This window comes from Ammospiza caudacuta, chromosome 33 (genome assembly GCF_027887145.1).
Source record: "Ammospiza caudacuta isolate bAmmCau1 chromosome 33, bAmmCau1.pri, whole genome shotgun sequence".
Classification (NCBI taxonomy): domain Eukaryota; kingdom Metazoa; phylum Chordata; class Aves; order Passeriformes; family Passerellidae; genus Ammospiza; species Ammospiza caudacuta.
This window is the reverse complement of record NC_080625.1, coordinates 177,156-205,000: the sequence shown is the minus strand read 5'-3', so window position 1 is coordinate 205,000 and position 27,845 is coordinate 177,156. Positions and strand designations below refer to the sequence as shown.

The 27,845-nt window shown below is 53.8% G+C and overlaps 4 protein-coding genes across 5 annotated transcripts; 2 read left to right on the top strand and 2 right to left on the bottom strand.

Moving 5' to 3' along the window:
* Positions 1 to 4: 4 nt before the first annotated feature.
* On the bottom strand, positions 5 to 4,836 carry IL4I1 (interleukin 4 induced 1). The gene is made up of 7 exons (XM_058822516.1): positions 4,824 to 4,836; positions 3,048 to 3,331; positions 2,407 to 2,519; positions 2,030 to 2,231; positions 1,616 to 1,684; positions 1,296 to 1,429; positions 5 to 1,103 (listed from the first exon to the last, which is right to left on the bottom strand). The coding sequence occupies exons 1-7, from the start codon at positions 4,834 to 4,836 to the stop codon at positions 140 to 142; spliced, it is 1,779 nt and encodes a 592-aa protein (XP_058678499.1). The 3' UTR covers positions 5 to 139.
* A 2,890-nt stretch (positions 4,837 to 7,726) lies between these two features.
* On the top strand, positions 7,727 to 10,868 carry LOC131570303 (zinc finger protein CKR1-like). Of its 2 annotated transcripts, none has more exons than XM_058822666.1 (3): positions 7,727 to 7,857; positions 8,278 to 8,413; positions 9,013 to 10,868. In XM_058822666.1, exons 2-3 carry the CDS (start codon positions 8,326 to 8,328, stop codon positions 10,308 to 10,310), a joined length of 1,386 nt encoding a protein of 461 aa, XP_058678649.1. In that variant the 5' UTR covers positions 7,727 to 7,857; positions 8,278 to 8,325; the 3' UTR covers positions 10,311 to 10,868. The 2 variants fall into 2 exon arrangements, with proteins under 2 accessions (XP_058678649.1, XP_058678648.1); XM_058822665.1 differs by having other exon boundaries at positions 9,010 to 10,868.
* A 2,123-nt stretch (positions 10,869 to 12,991) lies between these two features.
* Positions 12,992 to 21,069, top strand: LOC131570302 (E3 ubiquitin-protein ligase TRIM7-like). The gene is made up of 7 exons (XM_058822664.1): positions 12,992 to 13,512; positions 15,526 to 15,612; positions 16,123 to 16,350; positions 16,895 to 16,917; positions 17,030 to 17,145; positions 17,412 to 17,444; positions 18,248 to 21,069. The coding sequence occupies exons 1-7, from the start codon at positions 13,003 to 13,005 to the stop codon at positions 18,772 to 18,774; spliced, it is 1,524 nt and encodes a 507-aa protein (XP_058678647.1). The 5' UTR covers positions 12,992 to 13,002; the 3' UTR covers positions 18,775 to 21,069.
* Positions 20,576 to 27,643, bottom strand: LOC131570171 (zinc finger protein 692-like). The gene is given in 13 exon segments (XM_058822515.1): positions 20,576 to 20,820; positions 20,822 to 21,125; positions 21,601 to 21,700; positions 22,060 to 22,174; positions 22,252 to 22,330; positions 22,580 to 22,633; positions 25,068 to 25,181; positions 25,501 to 25,674; positions 25,747 to 25,795; positions 26,027 to 26,389; positions 26,730 to 26,761; positions 26,866 to 27,035; positions 27,521 to 27,643. Coding segments are annotated over 13 exon segments (1,725 nt in total). The 3' UTR covers positions 20,576 to 20,772.
* Between the last annotated feature and the right edge of the window lie 202 nt (positions 27,644 to 27,845).

The following is a 27,845-nucleotide window of genomic DNA, read 5'->3' as shown; positions in this document are numbered from 1 at the left end:
ATTCTGTAATCACCTGTAAATTGCAGTGTGAATTTGGGAGTTATCTTGGCACGCTTGTCTGTCACACTTGGATATCAGAACTAGACCAATATCCGTAATTTTTAATAAATCAAAAATATTCACACTGCCAAAGGACGGCTCAGAGCTCTTCCCTCTGTGGGATTCTCCCCAGCCTCTCGCCACCTGCCGCCGTGGCCTCGCCGCTGTCGTGGTGGGTGTTGCTGGTGGCCCTGATGGCCGATTTCATGGCCATGTCCATCCCAACCTCACTGCTGTCATGGTGGGTGTTGCTGGTGGCCCTGATGGCCGATTTCATGGCCGTGTCCATCCCGGCCTCACCGCTGTCATGGTGGATGTTGCTGGCGGCCCTGATGGCCGATTTCATGGCCGTGTCGATCCAGGCGTGCGGCTGTGCCGCGTGCTCCCCGGCGAAGTGCACCCGGCCCTCGTGGGTGAACAAGGCCTGCGAGTAATCCACGAACTGGTACGGCGTGAAGGCAGCAAAAGCGCCCAGGGCGTGCTGGTCCAGCTGCCACTTCTGGATCACGTGCTGGTCGCAGGTGTACTGCAGGTACTCCTTGCTCACCTGGTGGATGTCCGCCAGGTCTTGCAGCACCACGTCCAGGCACTTCTCGTCGGTGAGGGGCAGGAAGAACTCGGCATCGTTGTTCCAGGTGTAGGAGGCCAGGATGACGCCCACGCCGCTGGAGAAGTTGTGGCTGGGGTAGTAGATGAAGCGGGAGGGGCGGTCGGTGACCGAGTACCCCCCGCGGATCCCGTCCTTCTCCCAGAACCTCTCGGAGCAGGCCAGGATGATTTTGGTGCTGCTGGCATAGTTGATGGAGCGCAGGGCGTGGGCCTTGGCAGGGGACAGCGGCGGCAGGAACTGGATGTGCCTGGTGGCTTTGGCGCTGGAAGTGACAAGGACGTAATCTGCAGTGATGATGGTGGGGGACAGCGTGTCTGGAGCGCGGTAGAACACTCGGACTTTGTCGCCCTTCCTCATGATCTTCTCCACAGTGCAGTTGAATCGGATGATGTTGGGCAGCGCCTTGTGGAAGGCTTTGGGCAGCTGGTCAAACCCTCCGGTGATTTCATCAAAACTGGAAGGGGAGGAGAAGTGGGAGGTGTGGGAAGGACGGGGGGTTTAGGGAGTGTAAAAATAAAAACCTGAGCTCCTCTGGAGACACCAGCAGAGCTTGGGGGTCAGATTGAGCTGCGAGTGGCTCCTGTTTGGGATCACTCTGACATTTTCTGTTGTGGGGATGGGGTTGGGCTGCAGGGACAGCACTCACGTCTCCTCAGAGAAGATGTCAAAGTCCCACAGGGAGGCGAGGAAAGACAGGTAAAACCCCGAGTCTTCGTTCAGCAAGTCACCGATCATCTCAACAGCTCCTCGGCTCAGCCCCCCGACCTTGGTCAAATATTCCTGGAGATCCCAGGAGAAGAGAGAGACACAGGTTGTTACCTCAGCTAGGGCTCCACTGGAGCTGTGCTGGCCCCTTTCTCAGCCTTTTATAAGCAGATCCAAAAGGTGACAGAGGAAGGGATTAGAGTGAGCAGGTTAATTATCAAGAACTGGTATTAAATTTATCCTCGAGTCCAAGCCCATTACCTTGGTGGAGAAGGAGTCGTGTTGAGCCAGATATTTCCTGCAATCAGTGGTCTGGAACTTCTTAAAAGCCTGGAGAAGAAACATTGATGTATTAATTGGAAAAGGATCCATTTCCAAAAGTGCTGCCCAAAATTCTCTCAGGATTTCAGGGTTTGGTAACCCTTGCAGCTTCTGTACATCAAGTTTCAAGCAGCTGTGCCTCGGTGCGGCATTTTCTGCTCATCCAAGTCCTGGTGGACTCCTTCCAAGGGATTTCATATGGACAAAGAGGGGTTTTGCAACCATCTGTCCTTGTTTCTGAGCCTCTCTACTTCTGACCCCCAAAAGGACCCTGTTCTTTCCCAATTTATGGCCAAGTTTTCTCCAACTCATCTCATTGTTCAGGCAAGGGGACACCACAGGAAAACCTTATACCTTGCTCAGGACCTCCCGGTAGAGCTGGACGGGGCTCTTGCCCCTCTCCGACGGCTTCACCGTGTAATTCAGGACATCAGGGTTCCTGTTGACCTCCTCAGCCCTGACCCGAGCACCCTTCAGGAAGTACCAGGTGTTGTTGTCCCTCTGGATGAAAGGGTTCAGCTTCAGGTTGAACTGGCGGATGAATTCGCGGACCAGCCTGGAAAAAAGGGTGGAGTGGTGGTGCCGAAATCCAGCCACCAACCCCCCAGCTCTGCCACCAGAACATTTTGTCCCCTTGGCACAAATCCTGAACCCCGGGGAAGCACTGGGGATGATTTTCCCCCCAGACTGGGCTGGTCCCTCACCTGGCCACGGGTTGGACACGCCCTCACCTGTGCTTGCCTGGCAGGCGCATGGCTCCCAGCTCCACATACCAGTCCTGTCCCTCGGGCCGGTACGTCCGGATCCGCCCCCCGACCCAGCTGCTCCTTTCCAGAATGGTGACCTAGAAAAAGTTGCATGGAGGCTGGAAGTGTTTGGGAAATGGCTTGTTTGAAGTGAAACTCCCTCAAAACCAGGTCCAGAGGGTGGGACAGATCCCCTTCAGGTGGCAAATGAAGCACCTGTAGATCCAAACCCTTCTCTGCTGGCCAAGACGTCTCTGCCTACGGGGTAGTTTCTCATTTCCCAATTCCTGGGCTGCATTTAGACACCAGCTCTGGTGAGAAGGTTCTTGTGGTGGTTCAGGGTTTTGGGGCTCTGAAATCAGCACCAATCTGTCCCCACGTGCCTTGCAAACCCTCTTTGAGACTCACAGGTGCCTTGGGATGGTTTGGAAACCCCTGGAATTTCCGCTGCCCTAAAGACAGAACTTAAAGGACTCGTTTGATTCACAGGAACCAACCAATAGGGGAAATTATCGGGGACAAATCTCCTTCCCTTCCTTCAGGGGTTGGACCACTGCATTTCCTTTTCCCTGGAAGGCTTTCAGAGGAGGGAAACAAGCCTGGGAGACCCGTGCGGGATTCCCCACCTCGTGCCCGGCGTCGCGGAGCAGCTTGGCCGCCGTCAGCCCGCCGATCCCAGCGCCCACCACGACCACGTGCGCCGGGCGGGCCGCGGGCTCCAGCCCATCCCGGGCGATCTGCAGCAGCTCCTCGTAGTCCTGGTCGTGGAGACAATACTCGGGAAAGCACGGGAACCGCTGGGCGCTCAGCAGACCCGCCAGCAGGAGGATCTGGAAAAGAGCTGGGGAGGGAAGAAGACGAGGGAAGGCAAGAATGTGGTGTTGGCACAAACTGCGTTGGCATCCAAGACCTAAAAAGAGGAACTGGGGTGGTTGTGAAACTCCTGGCTGGAGCAGGTCCACCGTGGAAGGTGTCAGGAGGTGTCAGTGAGGATGATTCCCATTTTCTAGGAAAAATCAGCCCATAGATGATTTTTTGGTTCTCCATATCTGTACAGCTGTTGTGGTGAGTTCCCAGAATGACTCTGACCTTCTTAGAATAAGACCCAAAGCTTTCAAGAACAGTAATTAGTGTCACTCATGTGAAAGAACCGAGGCATCTCGTTGTCACCAGTGACCTTTCCCATACCTGGGTAATTTGGGGAGTTTTTATGTGAAGGGTGGAGGGAAAAGACAGGATTGGGCAAATGGATCTGATGGGGACTTGCACAGACAGGAGAGCTGGAGATAAAATTTCACAGAAAGGTGGATGAATTGGAGGGATGAAAAGAGATGGGATTTATCTTCTTTAAAATTCCCTAATTAAATTTTTTCTACTTCATTTTAGAGAATTTTACTCTCCTTTAAAATCCCCTCCTTTTAAAAATCCTTCCCAATTTAAAATCCTCTCCTTTAAAATTACTGTGTCTTTGAGATGCCCACAGGGAGCAGCAAACAGACCCAAAATTACCATTTCCACCAGAACAGACACAAGGTTATTTAACATTTTCCCAGTGGAAGAAAATTTGGGCTGAGAACCAAACTCTGTACCCTCCTGTCCCCTGTTCCCTCCTCTGCCCTCTGCCTTGGGATTTTCCTAGTTTTGGTTTCTGTTTTTCAAAATAATAAAGAGCAACTTTCATTTTCTTTTCCTTCTCCTAAATGCTGCCAATCTTCTTCCAGGGAAAAACAAAAAAAGCTTTGGAAACACTACTTTGGGTAATTTTTACTGCTTGAAAATGCCTGGGAATTGTGGGTTTTTTTTTTTTTTTTTTTTTTTTTTTTTTTTTTTTTTTTTTTTTTTTTTTTTTCTGGAGTAGCCCCAGAACTGGGGTGGATCTGCCAGGAATCCACCTTGGAGCCTTTATCATCCAACATCTGAGGCAGGTGTTTCAACAGCCCCTCAAGCTGATCAAGACACCAACCACTAGTGTGAAAAAGATTTAGGAAGAGTTTGCTCCAGAGCTCCAGAAATCCTGTTAACAGTGGGATAAGGTTGGATTGACCTGGAAAAAAACCTATGGACCATTTGGGAGATCCTGTTTGGAGATCAGAGCAAATATCCTGGGACCAGCTCTTGGAGGTGTCACCTCCATCAGGTGGTCTTTTGGGAAGATGTGGAGCATCTCCACCTTCCATCAGGTGTTTTTTTTTGGGAAGACGTGCAGCATCTCCACCTTCCCAAAAGGAGATTTTTTTTGGGAAGGTGCCTGGACCTCCAGGTGACCATGGAACAGCCCAGCTGGGAAAAGGGAGACCTGGCAAAGAGATGGAACCCAAACACCAAACCCAGACAGCAAAGATGAAAGAAGTCCAGGAAAAAGCCCACTGAGATCTCAGGATTTGAGGGGAGGAATCACTCACCAGTCCCAGTCATCGCTCCAGGAGGAAGATGAAGCCTCTGCTGAGATTGCAATTCATTTTATACCCCAGCTTAAGAGGGAAAAAAAAAAAAGAAGCAACCTGGTGCTTCCAAAAAACCCTCTGCCAATCAGTGCAACCCGGAAGGGAGTGAAGTGTAATTTGTCATCAGAAGGGGAACCAGAAATTAAGCAGAGTCAATTTCCTCTGCTGGATTTTTTTTTTTTTTTTTTTTTTTTTTTTTGCCCTCCTTTAGTCACTGGAGCAAAGTCAGCTGTCCAGTGCATGCTTTGGGGTGTACCATGTTTGCCCAGACACTGTGGCCGCACCCTGCTCCTCCAGAGGCAGCAATTTCCCAGAAGGGAACAATTGGGTTTGGGGTTTTTTTCCTGGTATTGCACAAAGACTGCTGAAATCTGTTCAGCCATCAGGGGCAGCTTTCTGAACCCTGGGGAGACTTTCAAAATATGATTTCAGGGGTGAAAACGAGCATTTTTGGGGAAAATTCATCTGCTGGATGCTCTTAGGTGTTGGCAGTTTTGGCTTGATCTTGCCTCCATTATAACAGAGGAGGTGACGAATTGTTTGAGTGGGAAGGAGACTTTAAAGATCACCCAGAACTTCACTGAAATGGCAAAAACTCAGTATTTTTCCTAGAAATGAGACCAGTGTTTTTCCAGATATAGTGCCAAAGCACCATAAACTCATCTGAGGAACCATCTCTTTGTTCTTGGACCGAGAGCTCCTGCTTGGAGCTCCCACCATATTTTATCCTGTCCAATCACCACAAAACTGTGGGATTTCACTACATATGATCATAAAACATCTCAGGATGAAGGAACATTCAGTCAAACAAAATTTAGGGAGCATTTTGGAGGGTTTTGCCCAGAATTTTGCTCTTTGGTGGTGCGTGGGGGTATTCTTGTGGTTCCTGCAGGATTCCCAATGCCATGGTCTTGGTTGTGCTGGTTTGAAGGCAAACCAGCAGGGGAAATCAACCCCACACAAATCCCTCGTGAGAGATTTTAAGTCATAGTTGCAATTTAATAGAAAAATCACAACAAATGCAACGAATACAGAAAATTGGCTTAAAACCACACAGTGAGAGCATAGCCTGGCCCCTTTGAGGCAGGGTGGTGGTCACAGTCTGGTTAAGCAGTAGTTTCAGGGCTGTTGAAGTGATGTTTGGAGTTTTATTAATTACTTGGTGTTCCAAGTCATTATATTACGAGATTACATGTGTTCGAGACTGTGTGTGCTCTGATTCAGGTGGTACATCCCCCAGCGTGGGGAGGTTCACGATGGAACGATGCAGTCCTGTGAGTCACAGGATGTTTTTGGGGTCCTTGATGGTTTCTTGACTCCTTCCTGTGCTGTCTTGGTTAAAATTGAGTGACAAACATTTTTGGGAAGTTTTCTTCTGAGAAAAACTGAAGGACTGAAGGTTTTTCTTGATTTTTTTTTGTCTTGGAGCATGTCACTATTTAAGAAAATCCACCAGCTGCATTGGAAAAAAGTAAAAGTATCATTTTTTGGGTTGGGGTCTGGCTTTATGTTTTATGATTTATGATTTATGGTTTGCTGGTTGTTCCTCCGTGGGGTGTCAACTCCAACTTCCAAAACCACACCTGGAAAAACAAATCCTGAGAGATTTGGGAATTACACAGTGAAACCGGCCCAGATGCATATTTCCAGGAAAGGCAGAGAGTTTGGAGTGAAGGCAGCTGATTTCAGATTGCCCTAATAAAACCTGGATTAACGTGTGCCCCAGCAAGCTGCTTTGGGATCAACCTCAGTGACGGGGACATCATAATTTTCTGGGCATCAACAATCCACCAGTTGCAAAAGTTGTCCCTCCCATCTTCCTGCTGGCATCTGCTGATTCCCTGAAGGTTACGGGAAGGTGAGTTGCAGCCTGGCACCGGTTGCATCACGAGGCAGGGAATCAGAGGGTGGGAGAAGGGATGGGGATTTCTTTCCAAATCGCTCTTGCCTGGTTTTAAAGTTGGGGAAAAAAAAAGAAAAAAGAAAAAAAAAGTGGGGTTTCATTCCACATGTTGTGTGGGGCATCATGAGCGTGTTGGAGGGCACCTGGAATGGTAGAGGCTGCTCTCCTGGGAGCGTTTCCCTGTGGAGATGAAAAGGGACTGAGATTATGTAAAGCACCAGGAGGGAAAACCCCGTGTGGATTTATTAATGAGGTAATTAGCCCTAATGAGTCTCTGGGCCGGCAGGCACAGGTTGGAGAGCCCTGGGCAGGTCCTGGTGAGGAAAGATGTGCTTTCAAAGCATTTACTTGTCCATCATTTCCTGCTTGGCCAGAGGATTCCCTGGATACACCTGTCGCACGCAACACTTCTGGGACTGGGGGCATAATGAAAGAAATGAATGCAAGAAATGAACTCCTCCTCCCAGGGAGGAGTTTTTATTCGTGGGGTGGTGATAACCAGCTCACCTGGAGTTTTGAGGGGAGAAAAAACACTTATTTTCACCAGGAAAACACCATTAGGGCTATTTTTCCATGTGGAAAACAGGAATTTCTTCCTGCCTGCTGAGAGAGGGGAACCAGCAGAGTCCCTTTTCTCACCTGGGCGGGGGGGGATCCCAGCAAAACCCTTCCCAACAAACGATCCATCCCTGCTTCTGCCATCCCAATTTTCCCGGCGGAGCTTCCCCAAACCCTCTGGGTACCAACCCGGGGGGACAAGGCGGGGGAAAGGGCAGGAGCAGGGGGGGCAGGGGGGCATCGCTCCCGCGCGTTCCCGCAGTTCCAAAGGGTTTCCAGGAGGTTTGGGGATGGGTTTGGGATGGCGTTACCTCTAGAGGGCTCTGGCTGAGCGGAGCTGCTGCTCAGCCTCTCGTCTCTCCCTCCCGGATACCCGCTCGGCCTTCCGGAGCCGCGCTCGGCATCGCCTCCATTGTGTCCTGCCGGGGGAGGCTCTGGGGTGCAAGGAGGGCTCTGGGCATCGCCCCCTCCCTGCCTGGGAACGGAGGACGCTTTTGACGCGGAAAAACCCCGCGGAAGCCGGGGACGAAGGCAGGTAACGGGGAGAAGGAGGGACAGGGATGCGGGTCGGCTCCCAGCGGGGCTGGAGACGGCAGCGGGGGCTGTTCCTGGCTCCTTTGGGGAGGGGACAAGGGACAGGCAGGATGGAGAGGGAGGCCTGGGCTCCGCAGGGGCGGGGATGCTCCTGGATGCAGCCCCCAGCGCCCCGCCGCTGATTCCCGGGGAGCGGAGAGCCGGGAGGAAGAGGAGGATGCTGCGGGATGGGATCTGCCAGAACGGCGGGGGCAAAGCAGGACTCTCCTGCTCAGGATTAGTCCTGGATGCAGGGGCTGTGAAAACCCGGCATTCCCGGAGGAGACTGCACGAAAAGGGTGAAACCTCGAGCGGGAGGCACTGTCTGTGTGTGTGGGGGGGAATTCCTCGATTTCAAGGGGTTTCTCCTCCCTGCAGGGGATTTTGGGGAGCCCCGAGGGAGGAACGTGCGTTGTTTCCTCTGCCATGGAGCCGTGGGTGCTGCTGGATCCGCGGCAGAAGGCTCTGTACCTCGATGTGATGCACGAGAGCTACGAGACCCTCATGTCCCTGGGTAAGGACCCCCCAAAAATCTCTTTCCTTGTTGTATGTCCCCCTGTCCTTCCTTTGCTTCAAGCAAAGCAGTTTGGGAAGAGGGGCTGAAGGATCTGGGCGAGTTTCCAGGGGGATTTCCCCAAGCCCCAGCCCTCTCCTTAATTATTTTTCTTCAGAAAAATGTTATTGATCTCTCCTAATTTAAATTGAAAATTCTGGGACTGGAGTGCCCCTTGGCATCTCCACATTTCCAGTTCAAACTGGGATCAGCTGGATGTTGGATCTGTCTTCCTCCTCCTTGGGAGAACAAGATTTTTAGGGGGAATCTTGTTGTTGCTCTATTGTTTTTAATCCTACCCTGCTCCAATCCGGGCCACGCCCTCCCCTTTTCTTCCTCCCTTTTCCCAGCTGCTCAGGGGCTGATGAGTGAAAAAGCGACAGTTTTAAGGAGAATCCTGGTGCTGCTACCATTATTTCACCTCCCTCACGCTTTCACCTTTTCCTGCTTCTCCCTTTTCCCAGCAGCTCAGGGGCCGATGAGTGAAAAAGCGAACATTTTAAGGACAATCCTGTTGTTGCTCCTTTATTTTTAATCCTATTTCTCCCTTTTCCCAGCAGCTCAGGGGCTGGTGAGTGAAAAAGCAGTGGAGAGAGGAGCACCAGATAGCAGTGCTGGGCACTCATCCCGCACCCTGGAGCGGGAGAAGCCCCTGGGCTCCCACCGGCGCAAAGCGAAGCGCCCAGACAAAGCCGTGCCCCTCAAACCCACCACGCTCCCCAAACTCGGCCATGCCAAACCCCCGCGTGGACAAGGACCGTGCCGGGAGCGGCCGTTTGGCTGCGCCGACTGTGGGAAGAGCTTCCCGTGGGCCTCGCACCTGGAGCGGCACCTGCGGGTGCACACGGGCGAGCGGCCCTTCGGCTGCCCCGAGTGCGGCGAGACCTACAGCCAGAGCTCGCACCTGCGGCAGCACCGCCGCACCCACGCCACCGGCGACCGCCCGCACAAGTGCGGTGACTGCGGGAAGCGCTTCGCTGACGCCGCCGAGCTGGCGGCCCACGGCCGCGGCCACGCCGCTGACAAACCCCACAAGTGCGGCGACTGCGGGAAGGGCTTCGTGTGGGCCTCGCACCTGGAGCGGCACCGCCGCGTGCACACCGGCGAGAAGCCTTTTGGGTGTGCCGAGTGCGGCGAGGCGTTCAGCCAGGGCTCGCACCTGGCCAAGCACCGCCGCAGCCATGCCGGCAAGCGGCCGCACCGCTGCCCGGCCTGCGGGAAGACCTTCAGCCAGAGCTCGGACCTGGCGCGGCACCGCCGCACGCACCTGGGCAGGAGGCCGCTGCGCTGCGGCGACTGCGGGAAGCTGTTCCGGGCGGGGCCGGCGCTGGCGCGGCACCAGCGGTGCCACAGCCGGGAGCACTCACACCGCTGCGGCGACTGCGGGAAGGGCTTCGTGTGGGCCTCGCACCTGGAGCGGCACCGCCGCGTGCACACCGGCGAGCGGCCCTTCCCCTGCGGCAGCTGTGGGGAGCGCTTCACGCAGAAGGCGCATCTGCTGCAGCACCGCAAGACACACTCGCCGGAGCGGCCCTACAAGTGCGGCGACTGCGGGAAGCGCTTCGGGGAAGCGCCGCTGTTCCTGGTGCACCAGCGTGGCCACACTGAGCACAAGAGCTACACCTGTGACGATTGTGGGAAGGGATTCGCCTGGGCGTCGCACCTGGAACGGCACCGCCGCGTGCACACCGGGGAGAAGCCGTTCAAGTGTCCCGAGTGTGGCGAGGCGTTCAGCCAGGGGTCACATCTCAGCAAGCACCGCCGCAGCCACCTCCCCAAGGCTGCGGGGCCCTCACCCCTGGCCAGGACACGGCTCACTGGGGACACACCTGGAGCTCGCAGCAGCGAGGAGCCCTAAGGACTAAGAGGCTCCTCGGTGTGATGGATGCAGAGACAACTTCTCGGGAGGTTGCAGTTTATTGCAGCTCTGAGACACATGAAAAGTCTCTGTTTCGGCCCACATGTTCAAAGAATGAAGTTCTTCAGTTCTCAGTCTCAGAGTTGTTTATTGTATCTTATCTATAAAATTTTTATCCTGCCCAGCTGAGGTCTGCTCAGCAGGATAGTCAGAGGCACTCTGACTGCCCTCGGGGCGGTGTTATCTCTTTATACCACAAACTACGCATAACATGTTAACAATTACTTTCCAATACCTATCTCCTATGTTAGACAGCGAGTTTCTATTCTAAACCAATCTGTAAGTGCCAACATCACAGCAGAAGATGGAGGTAGAGAAGAAGAAGAAGAAAGGCTGGACACGCCCAAGTCCCTCCATCTTGTCCCCAAAACCCCTACTCTAAAAACCCCAAAATCTACTTTTTCACCTAGTGATAATTTTATTAGTACATTACTTAAACTTCTGTGGCTTTCAGGCCTTCATGCAAAGCTGGTAATTTGCTCCATGGGTCATAATCAAACCCACAGGTGTTCTGGGCTGTGTGCCAGGGTCTCTGACTCCCCTGGCAGGGGTCCCGGCTGCTCTGGACACCCAGAGGGATGCACTGAGTTCCGGCAACAACTGAGGGAAAAACTTGTCTTGGACACCAAGTGACACCTGAAGGGCTCTGGGGTGGGTGACACTGCTCTGCCATGGCACAGGGTGGGATTTATCTGCCCTGGTGTCTCCCCACAGTGATGGGTGAATATTTGCACCTGCTACAGTTGAGACCCCAAAAAAGGGACAACCTGGGGGAGAAGGAGCCAGTTCCCAAAGGAAACAGCGCTTGGCTCCATCAGGGAAGGATGGGGGAATCAGGGCTGGTTCTGGTACAAAAATCCAGGGGTGTTGTGCTGCCAGCAGGTGGGAGAAGGGGATGGAGGGGATGAAGATGCTCAGGATGAGCAGGAGGTGCTGGCACAGGGCAGGAATAAACTGGGAGTCCCACACCTCGTGGACACATGTGTCTCTTTGTTTACATAAGAACAAAAGGAAGGAAAGAAGGAATTAAAAACAAAGAAAAAAAGAAAAGGAAAAAGGGGAAGGAGCTGGGAGAAAAGGCAGAAAAGGGCTGCGCACAATGGCCGAGGCCCTCTGGCGGCAAGAGCTGCGAGTCAGGGTGGAAGTTAAAAAAAACAAAACCACTTTGCTCGGGGGGTAAAAATTATTATTATTATTATTATTATTATTATTATTATTATTATTATTATTATTATTATTATTTAGCCACAGGCAGCACTATGCAGTGTAGGGTAATCAAATCAAGCTGTGGCAAGAGAATGAGGAGCTTAATATTGGAAATAAAATAAAATCAATAAAATAAAATAAAGCTGGAGATTCCTCCAGCCAGGACAAGTCTTCAGAGGGGGCAGGTGAATGCTGAACGATAAATAGAAGACATGGTCAGAAATATTTTTTTTCTCTAATAACACTTTGGAAACCCTTTCTGAGGGCCTGGATACACAATAAAAGCAACTTCTGAGAAATATCACAGCAACATTTTGGGAAATTTGGTGTTATTGCCTCATTTTACATCCTCAGAACAGCTCATAGAAGGGAATGGCTTGACTGAGTTCCGTTATCACGTTCTCCATCCTAAACCCCAAAAAATTAATTTTGGGGACAGAAGTTATGCAATCAAATGTTTGAAGTGAGCAATCCAAGATTTTACAGCAAATCTGGGCCAAAATGTCGTTTTCTCCTCGCCCCCGTTCCGCAGGCCTTGTCCCCCGACTGGGCCCTGAGGGCCTGGCTGCCCTCACCCAAGATGGCGGCCAGGCCCTCAAGCCGCGGGCGCCATCTTGAGCCGGGCCGCGCGGGCGGCAATGGGGAGCGCGAGGCCGCCGCCATTTTCCCTCGCGCCCTGCCTGAAGCCGAGGCCGCCATTTCGGAAGAGGGCAGTTCCGCTCTGACCCCGAATTAAATTTTTAACCCAAATTTATTCCCGTTCCCCACAGTACAGTGACAAAATGTTTCCTCCCCGAAGCCAATCTCACCACGGACAGTGAGGAAATGTAAGAATTTAGTGAGAAAAGCAGGAAAATGGTGCTGTTGTGCTCTGCATCTGTCGCATGGAAGAGGGATACGTCCCAGTAGGGATGTAAAAATCTCTAGATCCCCTAGGAAAGGGCTGATGGCGGTTTTGGGGTCGTTTTTGTACGTCTGGAGGTTTTGAATAATTTCTCCCTGAATTCAGCTTCCTGGAGCGAATTTCTAACACTTGTCAGATGGCCCCGAATCCACCAGCGGCCCCCAGACCCCCCAGGCCGCTCCTGGGGGCCCTCGCGGCCATTGCCCCGCCCTCTCCTACTGCGCAACCGCAGCCACATCCCCACCCAACAGTACGCCCCCTGCCCGCGCTCATTATATACCAGGAGAGTCTGACCACGCCCACCTCATTACAGACAGCGCAGACCACGGCCGTTTTACCCTCCCGCGCAGGCGCAGCCCCGCCCCTTTTTCCGGCGCAGGCCCGGCACCGCCCCTCGACCGTCAGTCGGGGTGGCGGAGCTGTGTGGAGTGGACGCGTCGCGTTCGGGGACTCTCTGTAGGCACCGGCGCCACGACCGGCACCGCCGCCGGCCCCGCGGCCGCCCCCGGCCCCGCGGCCGCCATGGAGGCGCCGCCCGCGCCCCCCTCCGCGCCGCCCGCCCCCTGCAGCGCCGCGCGGAGCCTGCAGGACGAACTGACGTGCCCGGTGTGCCTGGAGTACTTCAACGACCCGGTGCTGGTGGCCGAGTGCGGGCACAACTTCTGCCGCGCCTGCGTGACCCAGTGCTGGGAGGACTCGGCGCGGCGTCTGTGCTGCCCGCAGTGCCGCGAGCCGGTGCCGCAGCGCCTCTTCCGCCCCAACCGCTCCCTCGGCAACATCGTGCACATCGTCCGCCAGCTAGGGCTGCCGCCGGGCCCCGCTGAGCCGCCGCCGGGGCCGCCCGCGCCCGCGCCGCCGCTGCCCGCCGCCCCGGCCGGGCCGCCGGGCCCGCCGCGCTGCCCGCGGCACGGGGAGCCGCTGCGGCTGTACTGCGTGCAGGACCGGCGGGCCGTGTGTGTGGTGTGTCACCTGTCCCGGGAGCACCGAGCCCACACGGTGCTGCCCGCCGAGGAGGCGGCCCACGCCGCAGAGGTCAGTGCCGGGATCCCTCCTTACAACGGGGGGAGGAATCCCATGCTGGAGGGGCTGCGAGGCTTCGGGACCCTTTCCCCGGAGGGGGAAAGCACTGCGAGCCCCCTCGGGGTGTTGGGGGGCAGTGAGAGCCCCTCCCGGGTCTTTTTTTGGGGTGCCGGACGCCCCTGAGAAATGGGGGATGCAGTAAACGGGGAAACACCCCAAGGAGATCTCGCGGAGTTGGGGTGCCCCGTGAAATCCCTCCTCCTCCTTTGGGACTCCCCACTTCAACGGGGAATAGAGAAATGAGCCCCCAGTCCCCCATGCTGTGTTTGGACCCCCAAATGTGTGGATCCAGCGGGGGATTCCCCTCCCCAGCTGGGCGCTGCTTCCAGAATTTGGGGGCGCAGAAGGACCCGAATCCCCCCAAAACACGGACAGGGCAGGGAGGAGATGGGGAGCACCCCAAGGAGATCTCACGGGGTTGGGGTGCCCCAGGGACTGCTCCTCATCAGGGACTCCCTCCTCCTCCTTTGGTATCCCCCAGTTCCAATGGGAGCACAGAAATGAGCCCCCAATTCCCCCATTTTTGGGGTGCATTAAAGGCCCCTCCAGACTGTGTGGATCGCACGGGGGATCCCCTGCCCAGCTGGGCGCTGCTTCCAGTATTTGGGGGATGCCGAAGCATCCGAATCACCCCAAAACACAGACGCCTCCGGGATGTGGGGTGCGAGGTCCATGTGGGATAAACTAGGAAAGTACTGGGAAAAGGGGGTGTCCCCACCTCAGTGCAAAATCCCGCCAGCCCCCCGAAATCCAGGACCGAGCTGGGAACGGGGAGGAGGAGCGCGGCGTTATTTAATCCCTGATCCCGATCCAGGATCAGGCTGGAAGTGGCGCTGGGCTCCCCCGGTAGCCGCCTGTCCCCCCCCCCCTTCCATCCCTGTGGAATGACGCAGAGCGAAAACGGCGCCCCCCCGGCAGCGCTGGGGCTCCGCTGTGTCTCCGCTGTGTCGCGATATGGGGCGTGTCGTGATCACAGCGGGGGTTAATTTGGAATTGTAAAACCCCAAGGGCTCGGTGTGGGTGGGCAGGCCTCGGAATTCCAGGAACCAGAGGGATCCAAGATGCCGGACGAAGCCGATGTCGCTGCGCAGCGGCAGCAGGAGGAGGGAGCAGGGGAGGGGATTGTGGCATCATTAACCACCGCATATTAATTATTTGTGCCGATTAAATCCTCTTAGAGGGGGTTTTGTCCCGGAACTGCCGTGGTTCCTCTTCCGGGGACGCTGGGGCTGTCCGTCCCCCCCCGCCCTAAATCTGGGATTTTGTCCTTGTTTTATTTTCAGGACACAAACGTCCTTGTGTAGATCCAGGTTGTTGCTCTCTTAGGATTTTTTTCCCCCTCGTTACCCGACTGTTATGAGTGTTTGATAATTGGTTGTTGCTGAGATCCTCCCTTCTTTTTTGCCCTGATACTTGCTTTAATCTCACAGATAAATTCCAAACCCAGCAACTTCTGGCTCTTAACAGTCAAAATCCTTGTATTTAGAGTTTTAGTTATAAAATAAGTAGATTAATTTGCCCCCAGGGCCAGCTGCTGTTTGCAGGGGCTTCTCTGCCCTCCGTGGAGGTCAAACTTCTTAAATAAGGATGAGCTTAATTAATTAATAATTAAAAATTTAATGAGCAGTTCAGAGGTAGCTGTTCTTCCTCTTGAGGGGGACTCCAACCCAATTTTGGAGCACCTTGAGGAGGGAGAATGTGGGAGGTGATCCTGGGAGGAGGATGGGGGTGGGACCAGGGCATTTGTTTCCTCACAGACAGATAAAATTAATTGACTTTTTTTTTTCGGTTTTTGAGCTGGTTGGGGTGAAGTTTGGGGGTTTTGTTAGGTCAGGGCAGCTGCTGGTTCCATCTCCAAAAAAACCGCCAGATTAGGTGAATTTGACCATTTTAACAGCAGCAGTCTTTTCCTCCTGATGGCCCACGGGGGAAGAATTCCCAAGGGATCTGTTGTTGTGCTTTCAGGAGGTGCCCCAGGAGCACCTGAGCTCCCTGAGGAAAGGGCGTGAGGAGGCCAAGGCTGAGCGGGAGAGACAGAGCGAGGAGCTGCTGGTGAGTGCTGCGGGTTCCAGAGCCCCCTGCCAGGAGGGTTCAGTCTCACCTGGGCATTTCCTGGCTGGGAAAATAAATTTGGGTTCCGGTTCCCCATGGGAAACCCAGTGAGGAGCTGCTGGGACCCCCATCCAGGAGGGTTCAGGGAATTTCCTGGCTCTGGAAATGAATTTGTACCTACCTGGAGGGTTCTTCTTCCCCATGGGAATGAGGGTTCAGTTTCACTGGGGATTTCCTGGCTCTGAAAATTTGGTTTCCCCTTCCCCTTGGGAATCCCAGTAAGGAGCTGCTGGGAGCCCCATCCAGGTGGGTTCAGTCTCACCTGGGGCATTTCCTGGCTCTGGAAATTTGGGTTCCCCTTTGCCATGGGAATGAGGGTTCAGTCTCACTGGGGATTTCCTGCCTGTGGAAATTTGGGTTCCCCTTGCCCCCAGAGATTCTCTCCCTGAGTTCCGTGGCAGATCCCTGTGGGGATCTGCCCTCACAGGGATGTTCCCCCTGGAATTGCAGAAGCAGACGGAGGTGGAGAGGCAGAAGATCGTGGCCGAGTGCAAGGAGCTGCGGGCGTTCCTGGAGGAGAAGGAGCAGTTGCTGCTCTCCAGGCTGGAGGAGCTGGAGAGGGACATCGGGCGCTGCAGGGATGAGAGCGTGGCCCGGCTGGCCGAGGACATTGCACAGCTGGACAAGCTCCTGGCAGAGCAAGGCGGGGACAGTGGCACAGGGAGCACACCTGGCGAGGTGGGACTCTGTTGTGTGTCTCCAAAAATTCCCGCTCACAGACAGAAATCCCGTGTACTGGGCAAAAATACCTATTTACGGGGATGAAAATTCTGTTTAAGGGGACAAAAAAGGGGTGGAAAAAAAGGGGAAAAAGGTTCCATTTATGCTGGCAAGAATTTCCATTTATGGGTCAAAATATTTATTTATTTATTTATTTATCGAGGGAATATCCTCATTAGAGGGACAAAACCTGTTTATGGGGGTGACAGTTCCATTTATGGGGACAAAAAAGTCCTGTTTATGGAATGGAAAAAGGTTCCATTTACGTAGGCAAGAATTTCCATTTATGGGTCAGAATTTTTATTTATTGGGGAAATAAATTTATTGGGTAAAAAATTCTATTAATGGGGTGAGAAATTCCCCTTGTAGATACAAAAATGCCTTTGTGGGGACAAAAGTCCCTTCATGGGATCCTCCCAGTTTCTGGGGAGGATTCTGAGATATCTTGAGATAGGAGAGATGCTGATCCTAACAAATTCCTTGGGTTTTCTTCCCCTTCCAGGGCGTCGTCCCGGCAGGCAGCAGGTGAGTGAGCTGGGTGAACCTGGAGGCTCTGAGCTGGAGCTGGAGCTGGCTCCAGGAATTCCTAGGGGGAATTCCTTGATTTTTTGGGTCCCTGACTCCTGTGTCTCCTCAGCCTGGAGAGCTGGATGTTCCTCAAGCCTGAACCCGGCTTTTCCGAGCTGGAGAAGAAGCTGAAGAGTTTTTCCCAGAAGAGCGCGGTGCTCAAGGAAGTGCTGCTGGAATTTAAGGGTGAGCCTGATGAGATCCTTCCTGGAAAAAAAAGTGCTTTCCCAGCCAGGATCCCACGTGGAAATCCACCAAAATGGGGGCTGAGATGGAGCCGGGCTCTAATTCCCCCCCTGGCCTGGCTGAGAGAGCTCCGGGTTGTTCCCTTATCGCAGGGAAGAGGTGGAAAAGGGATGTCCCTGGGATTTGACTGTGGGAGTGTGGAGTTGGGATCATTCCCATGGCTTGGGCAGTTCTGGGGATTCAGCTCCTTCCTTCTCTTCCCACAGAAAATCTGCGCTTTGAGCTGGAGAACGACACAGGTGAGTCCATGGGGACTGAGATAACAGCTCTCTTTTCCAGGGGTTTGCATGGAATTGGCTGGGGTTTGGGGCTGTGACTTCCCTTTTCCAAGAGATAATGTGGGAATATGCTGGGATTGGGGCTTTTGAGGAAGTCTAACCTGCCTTTTCCAAGGGTTGAGCTTGGAATTGCTGGGCTTGGCTTCTGTGTAGGCTCTTCAGGATGCTGCAGGTGGCTTCACCTGGGTCCTTCCCCTCTGGTTTGGGACACAGAAAATTCTATTCTTAGCTAGCCTTCTGACAAAATAATTTCTTCTATTCTTTTACTATAGTTTTAATACAATAGATTATAATTTAAATGTATAATTACATTATATAAATCACTATATATTTAATTATATAATAATTAATATTTAAGTAACTAATGTATAATTAATTTATATAAGTCAACTATATAATAAGGATATAATTTATTTAGAATTTAATTAGAATTAATAGTTTAATTATAATTTTTATAAATAATTAATAATTTGTTAACAACTTAATTATAATATATTTATAATTTAATAATAATTTAATTATTATTTAACACAGTAGTATCATAAAAGAATAAATCGTTATTTATTACAATAGTATTATTTAATATAATAGTATGTGAAAACAATAAATCAATCCCTCTCAAACACGGAGCCAACACTCTTGTCCCTTCCCTCCTAACCCTCACCCTTGGCCCCCTGCCAACACCACCACAGCTATTAATAGCATTAATACAATTAATGATATTGCACTATTCACATCACCACCCCCCTGCCGTCCCCCCGCAGGCGAGCTCTCCCTGGACCCCGACACGGCCAACCCCTACCTGGTGCTGTCGGAGGACAAGCGCAGCGTGCGCCTGCGCGGGGCCCCCCAGGAGCTGCCGGCGCACCCCAAGCGCTTCGACTACGCCTTCTGCGTCCTGGCCTCCGAGGGCTTCTCCGCCGGCCGCCACTACTGGGAGGTGGAGGTGGGCGACGGGGAGAGCTGGGTGCTGGGCGCCGCCCGCGAGTCCGTGCGCCGCAAGGAGAAGGTCGACTTCGCCCCCGAGGAGGGCATCTGGGCAGTGGGGCTCAACTGGAAGGGCAAGAATTGGGATCAGTACCAGGCGTTCACCTCTCCCGAGACGCCGCTGTCGCTGTGCGAGCGGCCGCGCAAGATCGGGGTGTACCTGGACTACGAGGGAGGGTGGGTGGCATTCTACAACGCCGACAACATGGCTCCCATCTTCACCTTCACCGCCGCCTTCTCTGAGAGGATCTTTCCGTTCTTCTGGCTCTTCTACGTGGGCTCCTCGCTGTCCCTCTGCAACTGAGCCCCTGCCCCGCTCGCTGGTGGTATTCCCTCCTCTCTCTTCCCCTTGCCATCCTAAGGTTTTCCTTTGCTTCTGAGCAAAACACCCCAAATCCCACCCTTGGATTTTTTTTTTTTCTCTGTTGCAGTTCAAAGTTTTTGAGTCTTTTTACCCTCAGAAATCTTCCTCAGGGGCGTTGGTTGGTGAGGGGGTTACTTTAGCACCCCCTCCCCATTGCTGGTTAAACACCCCCTGCAGAGTTCATTTTGTGTTCTTTCTTTGGAGTTGGAGCCTTCTCCGAGAGGATCTTCAGATTCTTCTGGCTCTTCTACGTGGGGTCCTGGCTGTCCCTCTGCAACTGAGCCCCCGCCCCACTCGCTGGTGGTGTCCGTCCCTCTCTCTCCCCCTTGCCATCCTTAGGTTTTCCTTTGCTTCCCAAATCTCACCCTTGGCTGTTCAGGGGGGATTTTTTGTTTTTCCTGTTGCAGTTCAAAGTTTTTGAGTCTTTTTACCCTCAAAAATCTTCCTCAGGCGTGTTGGTTGGTGAGGGGGTGGGCTACTTGAGCACCCCCTCCTCGTTGCTGGTTAAACACCCCTGTAGAGTTCATTTTGTGTTTTTTTTCTTTGGAGTTGGAGCCCCGTGGAACAGGGAGAGGCTGATACCATCTTACTTCGAATAGTAGCCAAAGCTTTGTGTCCCCCCCTCACCCCCAAAATGCCGTGTGGAGAGGAGGGGTCTCGTATCCACCCCCCCTTCCCCAATTTGGGCACCGTTGCTTTGCAGGTCATTTTCACCCATCCCATCCTGACTCATCCCATCCTCCCTGGGGAAAGGGCCAAGCCCGTCCTGCTGTCGCTGAGTGACCCCCTCTCTCCTCTACTGTCCCCCCCTTCTCGTGTCCCCATCTCCTCATTGCCCCCCATTTCCCTCCTAGCCCCTCCATTTCCCCCGTGTCCCTTTTTGCCTCCTCATCTCTGCCACTATCCCCCCTCATTCCATCTCCCTTTCTCTCCCCCTAAATTCTGAGCCCCTGGAGTGACAGGATCCCAGCAATGGGATTGGGATGTTTAAGGTCACCCCAAAGCTGGGCTGGGGGGGGTTTGGGGGGGCTTGGGGAGGGGGTTCTGTGTTCCAGGTGTGATCTTACCCGCTCCCCTTGTGCCCTTCCCTGTGCTGCTGTTCGTGTCCTTTGCCCTGTCACTGTTAGTGGGGAAATAAAAGTTGCTGTGCAAAAAAAGAAACAACCCTAAAACATGATAACTTGGGGGTTTTTGGTGCTGGGAGAGAGGAGGAGAAGCTGCTCCTGCTTGGGAGGGGATGGAGACAGAGAGATGTCCTTGTCCCCAGCCTGCTGGGGTGGAACACTGACGGGTTTTGGGGGCACTTGCAATTCACTAAATGGTCCCAACTTGGAGCTTCTAAGTATCTGTAAGTCCAAATTCTGGTTTAAATCAGAGTTTTTAAATAAAAGTTTAAAGGAGAAGTTTGAAGCACTGGGAGCTCCCAGTTTTGGGGCACACCCCACTGGGCCTTGCCTCTCATCCCAGTTTGGGGGCACAGCTCAAATGTCTGCTCCCATCCATCCCAGTTTGGGGGCACAGACTCACTGGGATCTCCCTCTCATCCCAGTTTGGGTCCCCAATTCCTGGGTTTTAGGTCTCTCCACCCTCTCTCCAACCCATTGGCCTGTGTCCAAATCACCCAAATTTTTCTAATTTTTTTTTCCATAAAAATCTGGCACCAAATCCCACTTTTACCCAAAATAAGTCTTTATTGAGGATCCACTTGTGGCAATAATGCTGGGCTCGAGGGAAACTGGGATTTGGCAAAAAAAAAAGGGATTTGGCTGAAAACTTGGGATTTTGTCTAGGATTTGGCTGGAAAACTGGGATTTCATCTAGGATTTGGCTGAAAAACTGGGATTTTGCCTGTCCCATGTATTTTTGGCACCTGGAGGGTCCAGCTTCATCCCAAATTTTGCTCCAGCCCCCAAACTGGGGGAGGGGGGGATGAGCCCTCTAGGACTCCCCCTCACCCTTCCCCTGCCCTTGGGGTGGATCCCCCCCCAACACCCCCCACCCCAAACTCCAGTGGGGCCCTCCCTGTGTCCCCCCCAGTCCCCAGCACAGCCCCCAGCAGCTCCAGGGCCTCCACGGGCCCGGGGGGCTCCGGGGGCTGCTGCTGGGTCCCCTCGGGCTGGGGGAGCCCCCCGGGGTGGCTCTTGCTCTTGTGGGCGGTGACGTTGTCCCGTTTCTCAAACCTCTTGCCACAAACGTCGCAGGGGAATTGGTAGAAGGAGTCGGCGTCGTGTTTCCTCATGTGCCAGTTCAGGGAGGCTTTCTGGCGGCAGGTGAAGCCGCAGATCTCACACCTGGGGGAGATTGTACATTTTGGAAGGAATTAAAAACCCCAGGGAGAAGTGGCCCTGCCATCCTCAGGGCTGGAATGTGCCAGGGTTGAAGCTCCAGTGCCCTCCTGGCATGAATGGCTTGGACATGGGTGCTGTTTCAGCTCATTAAGCTGTGCCTAATGAAACACTACCCTGGAGCTGCTGGGTCTGGACACAGCGAGCTCCAAGGGCAGAAAGCTCAGGGGGAATCTCAGCCTAGCTTTTGGCTGGAGGAGCTGATTTTGCGTTGAAAAGGGTAGCAAGAGACTCTGAGGCTGAGCAGAGCTGCAGGAATGGGACTGGGATTTACTGGGGAGTGGCACTTACTGGGATTTACTGGAGGGGCAGGAATGGGACTGGGACTTATTGGAGGAGCAGGGATGAGACTTAAACTTGGTGGCAAGTTGGAAATGGGACTGGGATTTACTGGCAAGTTGGAAATGGTACTGGGACTTACTGGAGGGGCTTCTCCCCGGTGTGGATCCGTCGGTGGATGATCAAATTGCTGCTGGTGCGGAAGGAGCGTGCACAGAACTCACAGATGTAATCCCGCTTGTCTGGGAGGAAAAGAAAAGGGATTGGGGGCTGATCCAGCCTGGAAAAACCATCAGGATGTGCTCTGGGAGCTGGGAGAATTCCCAGCGTGGGAATGGAGAGGATTAAGGGAGAGATTCTGGGAGCAAAGGGCAGCAGTGAAAGCTCCCAGGGGTGGGAGTTCGGGAATGGGTGGGGAAGGTGGGAATCTGATGGGAGCAAGTGGAATCCACACAAAGCGTGGAAATGTGACCTATAAGGCAGGTGTGATTCCTGAGAGGAGCCACCATCCATAGAGGGGAGTTGTAACTCCTAGAGGAGGATGTGTAATCCTGGATTTCACCAGGGAGGTGCAATTTCCCCCTGGAAATGCCCCTCTCACCACTGTGCAGCTTCTCGTGTTCCTTCAGGTGTTTCTTGAAGTTGAAGGATTTCCCACAGGTGGGCTCAGAGCAGGTGAAGGTTTTCTGGTGCACGTGCTGGTACTTCTGGTGGTGCTGCCAGGGGCGAAAAAACCAATTCCAGCTCCAGGAGACCCCACCCAGGCTCCCCAGGATTCCCAGGTGCTGCTCACGTTCAGGTACTGGCGGTTGGAGAAGATTTTTCCACAGCCTTCAAAGTCACACAGGAGGATCTCGCGCTTTGCCGCCTTCCTGACAGGGAAAACACAGGAAAAAATCCTTATCAGGAAGGAGGAGGAGGGTTGGAAAAGCTTTGGAATGTGGATCTCTCCTGTGGATCTCTCCAGCTCCCTCCTCCTCCTCACCCACCTTCCCTTTTCCCCACCTGTGAAATCATTTTAAATGAAGAAAAAAAAAAAAAAAAAACCCTTTCAGAGGTTTCTCCTGCCCATCCTGCTCTTCCTGGGAGCTTCCCTGGCCCCTTCCCTCTTCCTCAGGTACCTGATCCTCTTGGGGCCGATCTGAGCCACGTCCTTGTCGCTCGCCCGTGGCTGCCTGCAAGAGGAAAAAGCCAGTTTCAGCCAGGCCCTGGTGTCCCCTCACTGTCCTCAGAGCCAAGATTCCCCAGGAAATCCCACATTAAATCACCCTCAGGACCTGCATTTCTCCCATTTCCACCCCATGGACCAGCAGGACACGCTGGAACAAACACATTTCAGGCATTTAAAATAAGAATAAATTTTTTATTCCTTGTTACAAAACCCTTTTCACATGGTTTGGACGTGTCCCAGGACACTGAAATTGGCTCCCAGCCTGGCTGGATCTATAATTCATCCATAGATCCCTGGAAACAGCAGCTATTCCTGGCTGTCACCCTGGAATTAAGGAAAGATCCATTAAAAAGTGGATTAAAGTGGGGTTTGGGGAGGGGAAATAATGGGATGGTGAGAGGTGCCCATGCTCAAGCATGGGTATTTGTCCCAAATCTCTTGAAAACAGGTTTTTTATCAGCTCAGGGTGACTGTACCTCGGGAAGGGAGAAGAGGAGAACCCCCTTGACATCTGTGAGGTCCAGCTTTGCTCATACACCAGGATTTTATCTCCCATTTTCAATTTGCTGTGACAAAAGAAGTGGGGGAAAATGAAGCAAAATATTAAAGATATGATCTGTGTCACCAAGCTCAACCCAAAAAAGGCTTGACTTGAAGCTTAGGCTTGGCTTTGGGAGAGGGCAGAGAGCTGCAAGCCCCTCAGAAAAGCCACCAGCCTGCAGATAAAACTTTGGACACATTTGGAGACCATGGGATTTGGGATGGAAATCAGGCAGAACCCAAAGAACACCAGGAAAAATATCACATTTAATTCACTTTTGGCCCCAAAAAGAATGGCCCAGATAGAACACAGACTTTTCTACCCTCACACGGGATTTGGGAGCCTGGGATCTGCAATGCCAGGGAGAGGGGGAGAGCAAATTCCAGCGTTACCTTCGCTGGGATTGGGTCTCCAGGAAGGGTGGTCCCTCTTCCAGCCACATCTGGGGTGGTTCTGGAGCTCCTGGGAGAGGGGAGGGCATTCAGCGTCCCAAAAAAAGGCAAGATCCAAAGGGATCAATCAAAGCTGTGAGGGACAACACTCACCTGGGGAAACGCTTGGGATGGGGCAGACGGAAGAGTTGTGGCTGATTCCAGGAAAAAAGGGGGGATTTTACCCCTTTTTGTGTCAAAATCCATCCAGCTGAGGTGTGTTGGATCCGAGGCTGTGCACACACCAAGCCCCAACCAAACTTCCCTTGTGACAAGCCCCAGTGAAGCCCTGAGGGCTGCTTTAAGCTTTTTTTAGCACAAAACATTGAATTTTGTGTGCCTGGAAAGGAGAGCTGGCAACACGGGGCACGGAGCTGCTGGAGAAACTTTGGATCCGTCAGTGGAGGAGGTTGTGGTGGGATTGATGGATTTTGGGGTGTTCCAAAAAATGTCTAGTCTTTTGGAGGCTTCAGTGCCCACCACGGGTCTGGTTCAGGGGGTCTTCATCCCCCTCCATGGCAGCTTTGACTGCCTCTCCTCGTTCCCTGAGCACCCACAAGGGACAGGGTGGGTGACACCAGGCTCACGAAGCCCCTGCAGTGATGTTTGTGAGCCAAACCCCCATTTGCACCCAAAAAAACCAACAAACATCTCTGCCCTGCAGTCAGTAGAGTCATGGGGAGGGTTGGAACCCCCCCTTGGGGACACAGAGCTCTTGTCCCGTGGCCAGCAGCACTGGACACTCCCAAGATTGTCATGGAAATATTTTATGAAAAATCTTTTTGCTAAGAACTTCTCTCCTGAGAAGCAGAAAAGCCTCAGAAAGGAAATGTAAGCAATAATTTATCTGCTGCTGTGGAATGCAACAAGTGCATCTTTGATTAGTTTCATGTAGCTGTTTTTAATTAATGGCCAATCACAGTCCAGCTGTCTCAGACTCTCTGGTCAGCCACAAGATTTTATTATCACTCCTTTCTATTCCTTGCTAACCTAATAAAATCCTTCCTTTCTATTATTTTAGTATAGTTTTAACATATAATTTTCTTTTAATATCATATATATCATAAAAAATCATCCTTCTGAAACATGGAGCCAAGATTCTCCATGTTTCTATTCTTTTAGTAGTTTTAACATACCATTTTCTTTTTATATCATATATATAATAAAATAATAGATCAGCCTTCTGAAACATGGAGTCGAGATGCTCCATGTTTCTATTCTTTCAGTATGGTTTTAACATATTTTCTTTTAATATCATATATAATATTGAATATATATATCATAAAATTATAGATCAGCCTTCTGAAACATGGAGTCAAGATTCTCCACGTTTCTATTTTAGTAGTTTTAACATATAATTTTCTTTTAATATCATATATATCATAAAATAATAAAACAACCACACAAGATGATGCCTCGGACCCCCTCCCCTCAATCCCTTCACCTCTGTGGCTGCTGTGGCTCACCTGACCCGTCCACTTTTCTCCTCCAAGGGTCCAGGGCTGGGCAGGGGCTGCTCCTCCTTGATGGGCTTCCTGCGAGCCCTGGGCTGGCCCTGGCGTCGCTGTGGCTCTGAGTCACTGTCAGGGGCACAGAGAGGGGTGGGTGAGGGGGTTTGGGGGCTTGAGGGGGCGAGAGATGGGTTGGATGGGGTAGGGAATGAGTTGGTTGGACGCGGTTAGACGTGGGTTGGTCATGGACTGGACTTGGTTAGACACGGCAGAACATGGGTTAGACATGGCAGGACAAGGGTTGGACACAGCTGGACATGGCAAAGGCCCTCCCCCAGGTGAGACACGATGAAAATGCCTCTCCAAAATTCCGTGCCCTTTGACCCCACAAATCCCTGATTTTAGCCCCACATGGACACTATTCCCAGCTCCTCGTGGCTTCTCCCACCTGTCCAGGGATGGGTGATAGTTCTCATCACGCAGGTCATCCGTGTAGGCCAGGTCATCACCCTTGGCAAAATCTTCATCCTCCTCCTCTTCCTCTCGGGCCTCAGCTCCCGGCTCTGCATCGTCCCCTGGGATGGAGCTGCTGGACAATGACCTGGACAAGCACAGACCAAGGCTGGGGACACAGGGATGGGTCAGACAGGGACAAATCACCAGGGGATGGATGATTCTGGGTGCCACCACTCACCTCTCGCCAGCTGCTGCCATAGGCCCTGGTTCCAGTGACACCTGAGGGGCTGGAAGGAGACAGGAGGGTGGTGAGGAAGGGCTGGGAGATGTGGAGAGTCAGGAAGGATGGGGGTGTTGGAGAGACCTGGGGTTGGGGCAGATCCTGCTGGGATGGTGGTGGAACTGGAACCACCCTAGGGAGAACCCAGGGTGGAACTGGAACTAGAACTGAGCGCGGGGCTGAAGGTGGGGGCAGTCAAGGGCAGCTGAGGGTAGAAAGGCGACCTGGAGGAGCTTACCTGTGCCACCATCATCACCATCTCCCATCTCCTGGCCCCGATCCCCATCACCACGGGGTGACCTGGCTGTTCCCTCCTCTCCAGCCTCCTTGGGGCCCAGTGCGGCCCTGCGGAGCGAACGCCGGCGCCCAGCGCCTGGGGAGGAGGCGCACCCCTGGGCCGGGTCACAGGAGGGGCTCTTGGGGACCACGGAGCCACCCCAGGAGAAGCGGTGGCCGGCCACACACTCCCAGACCAGCGGGGCTGCCGTGCTGCCAGCTGCTGGCAGCTGGATGTCGGGCACAAAGCCACACTCCTGGCCGTGGCCGTGGGACAGCACCACCAGGCGCTGCAGGGCAGCCGGCTGGAGCTGTTCCGGCTCTCCTGGGAAAACAAAGAAATCTGTGAAAAACAGCCCCAAAAAGGGGTTTTGTGTGGGGGGGTGGTGGTGGTGGGACACCTGCAAGGCCCTGTCCACCTTCCTCAGGCTCTTGTGGTTGTCCTTGTTAAGGGGAATTGTGAAACAGCTTCCCAACAAAGAGTTTGGGAGGCCAAAAACTGGGGAGGCCCAAAATAGGGAACACAGAGGATTTGCCTGGTGCTTGGCAGGATGAGCAAACCCAAAAGCAGCTCCAGGTGCTCCTCCAGCACCCAACCCAAGAGGAATCCTCCATCTGGATCCAAACCACTGGATGCCAACACGGAACAGGGAAGGGAAGCTCACCTGTGCTCCAGGTGCAGCCGTGTGAGCTGTACCTGCACGGGAAGACAGAGGTGAGCAGGCAGAAAACTCGGATTTTTTTTCCCATGAGAGGCAAGGTTTTGGGGATTTTTGTGGGTTTTGAGCCCCTGCTGCTGACCTGTCGAGGAGGAACTGGGCCAGCTGTGAGTGCAGGGCGAAACCGAGCTGCTCCTTGAGGCGGCACCAGCGCTCCAGGTGCCCCCCGATGCGGATGCGGCACTTGGAGCGCCGCGCGTCCAGCTCCCGGCGCTTCTGCCGCCGCACAGACTCCGTGGGGCGACCCCCGGGCTGGGGGCACATGGGGCCGTCAGAGGGGGCACACGGAACCTCGAGGGGTCAGGTGGGGAGTTTGGGGTGGTTCCATAGGGGAATCTGGGGGATGACGCGTGGGAAGGGGACATGGGGGACACAGGGATGTGCTGGGGGGGGTGACAGGGGACATGGGGAGACACGGGGATGTGCTGAGGGGGTGACAGGGGACACGGTGGGGACAGACAAAGAGGTAGCATAGCATCATGGGGGGATATTGGGTGAAGAATTGGGGTCCCCTGGCTCCACAGGGGCGTTATAGGGGACACAGGAGGTAGCCTGGGGACATGGGAGGCGGAGGGGTTCACAAGAAGGGGGGGCGGGCACTGCCCCCAAGCCACACCTCCTGAGGCCTCGCCCCTCGCCTTGGCCCCGCCCACACAACGGCCGTTAGGGTCTCGCCCACACCCCCACTAGCCACGCCCAATTCAAAACACGCCCCTTTGAGACCCGCCCCCTCCCGCCGTTTCCCCCGGTCCCCCCCCTCCTCCCCCGTCCACCCCCGCCCGTTCCCGCCGCCGGGCCTTAAGGCGGAAGGGGCCACAGGAGTCGGAGACGGGCGGAATGCGGAATGCCCGCGGCTCCATCGCGCTCCCGCCGCCCTCTCCGCCCCCTCCCCGTCATCCGCGAACCTCCTGCGCCGCTCCGGGCTCCATCCCGTGCCGAGAGGGCCCCACCCCGGGCCGTGCCCCCTTTAAGAGCCGCCGGGCCCGCCCCGCTCACGCTGCTCACGGACGGCAGAGAAGATGGCGGAGGCCCCGCCGCGCCGCGCGTGCGCGGGAGCCGCGG